This window comes from Cydia amplana, chromosome 9, assembly GCF_948474715.1.
Source record: "Cydia amplana chromosome 9, ilCydAmpl1.1, whole genome shotgun sequence".
NCBI classification, from domain to species: Eukaryota; Metazoa; Arthropoda; class Insecta; order Lepidoptera; family Tortricidae; genus Cydia; species Cydia amplana.
Window position 1 is genome coordinate 8987726 of NC_086077.1, and position 4622 is coordinate 8992347.

At 40.3% G+C, this 4622-nt stretch overlaps 1 protein-coding gene across 1 annotated transcript in view; it reads left to right on the top strand.

The window, feature by feature from the left end:
* The window catches only part of LOC134651072 (voltage-dependent calcium channel gamma-4 subunit), a 72516-nt gene extending 68935 nt beyond the window's left edge, over positions 1-3581 (top strand). The window contains exon 6 of the mRNA XM_063506059.1: positions 2584-3581. Within this exon, the coding sequence (XP_063362129.1) occupies positions 2584-3350 (767 nt within the window). The 3' untranslated portion in view covers positions 3351-3581. The remainder of the gene's footprint in view (positions 1-2583) is intronic.
* The last annotated feature ends 1041 nt before the right edge of the window (positions 3582-4622 follow it).

Genomic DNA, 4622 nt, shown 5'->3' on the forward strand with positions numbered 1-4622 from the left:
CTGAATCGGCCAGAAAATCTGTCTTTCATTGCCGTAAAAGCGATAAAAATGCACTGTCGACACTGCGAGATATCATATTAAAATGACAGGCCCCTATTTCACCACGGCGACAGGTGCGACAATTCGACAAATGTCACTGTTGCTGACGTCACAGGCATCCATGGGCTACGGTTACCGCTTACTATCGGGCGGGCCGTATTCCTGTTTGCCACCATCATTTTATTATTAAAAAAAAACTTTATTATACCGGCAAAAAACAGGTCTCTTTCGAAGTTTATGATGATGATGACAATTTTATTGTCACACGATTTAATAGAACTTTCGGTAATTCTTGACACGAAATGAGTTCTGTGTCGGAATTTTGTGACAATTGTCGTGTTTCTTGTGACAATTGTCATTAGCTTCGCAAAATAAGTGCTTATTTATTGGCGATATAATGGAGTTTTTTTTTATTAATATGTTGGTGGCAAACAAGCACACCGCCCGTCCGAAGGTAAACGGTTACCGTAGTTTATGGAGGCCTGTGACGTCAGTAACTGTGATGTCGACAATTTTCGCACCTGTCACCGTGGTGAAATAGGGGCCACGCTCTCACCGATTTGATGTCGATAAATCTGCCTTACGGTATAAAATCTGTAATGTGACATTAGAAAATCAATTTGCACTTGCTCGTAGATACCTACCGTAAACGGTTAAATTGATTTACCTACCTACTTACCTACCCACTCAATTAGTACGACCATTATTGTAATGGGAAATATCTATATAGGCCGTTGTACCAAACGAAATACGGCGTTTTGTGAACCAAATATTTCTTTTGGCATTATGGGTTCAATTATCCATCGATAATAAGTGCAGCCACCCAGATTTTAGATGTACATTTTTAGAGGGGTGCTCTCAAGTCTCAATTTTAACTTGATCTACATCAGTTAAACCACTAGGCCAAGTTTGGTTTCGTTTTTCTATAAATCCGGGAAGCCGAATTCATTTATGGTATATATTTTCATATTGACACCGTTCCGAAGTAAAAACAGAAAAAATAAAAATAAACTTTTTTTAATTACCTTTTCAAGTATTAAACCGCTGAACCGATTTAGTTAAAATTTTGTAAAGAGATAGTTGTGAGTCCCGGGGAAGGACATATACATATTAGGACAATTTTTATCACATAAAACTTCCCTTAAGGGGATGAAAAGGGGGGTAGCAGTTTGTATGGAGAATCAACAACCTCTAAATTAATAGCATCGATCGCAGACGTTTCTGCTTGTTAAAAATGAAAAAAAAAAATAGGGTCTCTATTGTTTCCCAAATAGTTTTAAGTCATAATATATTGTTTGTTCGCATTTTCGTTAGTCATAATTTATTTGGTTCAGAAACGCGTTACTTTTCAGGATTGCCATAAAACAAACCTAACCCATCTATAAGATAACCTGACGAAAATCCTGAAAAGTTAACGGTTTCAGTTTTATGACTAATGATAATATAACAAACAATACATTATGACTTAAAACTTTATGGGAAACAACGGGACCCCAGGCGGGGTTTAGCTGTTTTGCATGACGCTCACGGCTCGTCTTCATTTCCTGTTTTGTTGTTGGACTTCAAACTGTCTCTCCATTTCTGACGGTTGATAGCGTTGTCAGTAGCTCTGACCCCGGTAGCTCTACTTCTTAAATACATCTTACAAACTCAAAGAATAATTTCTGCCAAAGGAAACATTTGGTTCAGAGAAAGACGTATTTTGACCTTTTTATGTCGTGCACAAACGCGTATCTTATTCCTTCGTAATAAAGCGAAAAATGAACCTTTAACGTCGACAGCTTTTATGGGTGGGTCTTATTAAATTCATTCGGCACACCACGTTACATTGCAACGTTTCCGTGCACTTTGCATACGTTCATGTAGAAAGTTATAATTATAATAATGCATAACATCTACAGACAAAACAGGAGATAGTCCGATTTAGGTATATTTAATAGGGAATATTACGCGAAACTCTGCGTAGGTGGCGCCACTCCCACAATCACAATCTAAGGCTCTACCGCAAACGAGAGAGTCAAAATTTTCGTCCAAAAACAGAAAGTTGAATTCCTAAAATGTTGAAATCCTGAAAGGTTGACTTTCCCAGAATGTAGATTTTTTTTCTAGTCTAGTTAAGTTGACAATTCAACATTTTGAGATTTAGCATTTTGAGAATTCAACATTTTGAGAATTCAGCATTTTGAGAATTCAACATTTTAAGAATTCAACATTTTGAGCTTCAACATTTTGAGAATCCAACATTTCGATAATTCAACATTATGAGAATTCAACTTTTTGTTCCTGGAGGGAAATTTTATTATCTAACCTCTCTATCACTCTTGTCTCTTGTCAAGTCTTATTTAAAATCATTTTTACAGCGCAATGATTGGCACTTAATAGTAGGTACAGTCATTATCATTAGCTTAGCTGCCTTAGCTAAAGTGCCAACCATTGGTTGGAACAACAATAGGCTACCTCATTAATTTCCATGCCTAATATTAAGGCCCTGGAAAATTGGCCAATTTCAAGAATAAAAATAATTGTTTATTCTTCCATTTCCAGGACTGATAATGCTCACCGGAATAGTGATGTATATATCGGTTTTCAAGTCCCAAGTGAACCACAAGCTGTACTACACGGTGTTCGCGACGCCGCGGATGTCCTACAGCTACGGCTACTCGTTCGGGCTGTACATCAGCGGCTTCATCGCCGTGGAACTGGCCGGCACCTCGGCCATATTCCTGTTCCTGCAATGGTACCAAAAAGACTGGATCACGGAGCTCACGGAAAAAGCTAAAGCGGACGGCAGGGCGTGGGATCGCGAGTTCGCGTTCTCGGATTTCAGGGAGCGCGACTCCACACTACTGGAGAGACGGATGATGAAACGGGACACGTACCCGCCTAGCGGGTCCTCGGCCGCCACGCCGCGCGAGCGGCGCCGCTTCGTCTTCGACGGCGACGACATGCCGCACTGCTCCATACATAAGAATAGAAGAATAAATTTAAGCTCGGCGTCGCTGAAAGACCTGTCCACCTCGACCCTGTACGGGTTCCCGGCGGCGCCGCGGCCGACGGCCTGCGACAACTACTTCGAGGAGTTGAAGGAGGTGCCGCAGAGCGCGAACACGCTGAGCGGGCTGCGGAGCGCCTCGATATTCCAGTCGCAGGCGTCGGTGGCGAGCGGGCGCTTCCTGGACACGTCGGCCGTGGAGCCGCCGCCGTCGCGCGAGGAGGAGCTGGTGACGTTCGGCGCGGGCGGCCGCGAGGAGCCGGGCCGGCGCGACCGCGGCGTGGGCACGGACGCCTGCCGCCGCACCACGCCCGTCTGATGCCCGCCCGTGTGTCTGTCGTGTCATGTCCAAGCCCCACCTCCAAGCATATCTTCCAGTGATAAGTGACGTTTCGCGTACCGTTCGATCGGCGTATGTCGCGCGTGTCGAGCGCGAGATAGTATTTAAGAGAGGTGATTTTCGAATTTATGAGCGTACGTGAATTAGCATTATGTTATTATTTAATTTTTAATTGTTACATTTCCTGAAATAAACACTGCCAGTTGTGTACTTTGAGTATTTTTAGTATATCTCCATCCCGGTTACTGTGTACTCGTGAAATTTGTGGCATTCGTGATACAGCCCCTGAACCTTAATCGAGCGGAAGTCTCTTTCTAACAAAATGAGTTAAACAAGACATCCGCCAGCAAGTATTACAAATAACAAATTTCCACGAAGCGAATCCCTGAAAATGAAGGCCGATTTGAACTAACAAATTGATTACGAAAACAAATGAAGTACCTATATAGTTCGTTTTTTTTAGCATTAGTATAGCCTGACCAGTAATATATGATAATTGTCAAGAGGGCGCTGTTATTCTCATGTATAGGGTGACAATTCAGTGTAGTATGAAAAAATTTGTTCCAGTGAAATTCCGCAACATGGCGCACCCTCAATAGATCCTGGTTCACCTATAATAAGGTAAACAATCTTGATCTGTCTTTTAATTGAAAAACACATTTTAAAAATAAGTTACGGCAAATATGTAACAATTATGAATCTAATACGATCATTTAGGTATAACTATTCTTCTGCTTTCATAAGTAATAGTTTTTGATTTTTAAAAAACATTTTTCAATTAAAAGACATGTCAAGATCGCTTACCTTCTTGCAAGTTCTTTCTAATGCTAAAAAAAAACGAACTATAGGTTTATTACTATCTCGTCCCTAATCGATGTTCATGCTCAAGTATCCTATAAATAACGGTTGAAATTATTAACGACACGACCAAAGGTACTTAGTGTTTTAAGTCGACACGAGTTGCGAATTAATTAACAAAACAACATTTAATTTTCATAACAGTTTTATTCATTTGACGTCACATAATCCTAGACATCGTCATTACACATAAAATGCTAACTACAGTTATTATTATTGTTGCAAAATAAACAAACAAATACCGTCCGTCATACATTATCATTAAACTTTCTTTCAGTTTATAAACATTAATGTTAAGCTGAAAATAAGCAGACTAACAAAACCAAAATATTATTAATAGTTGTAAACCTGATAACAAACTCACAGTTATACGATATTTGAGTATAATTGTGT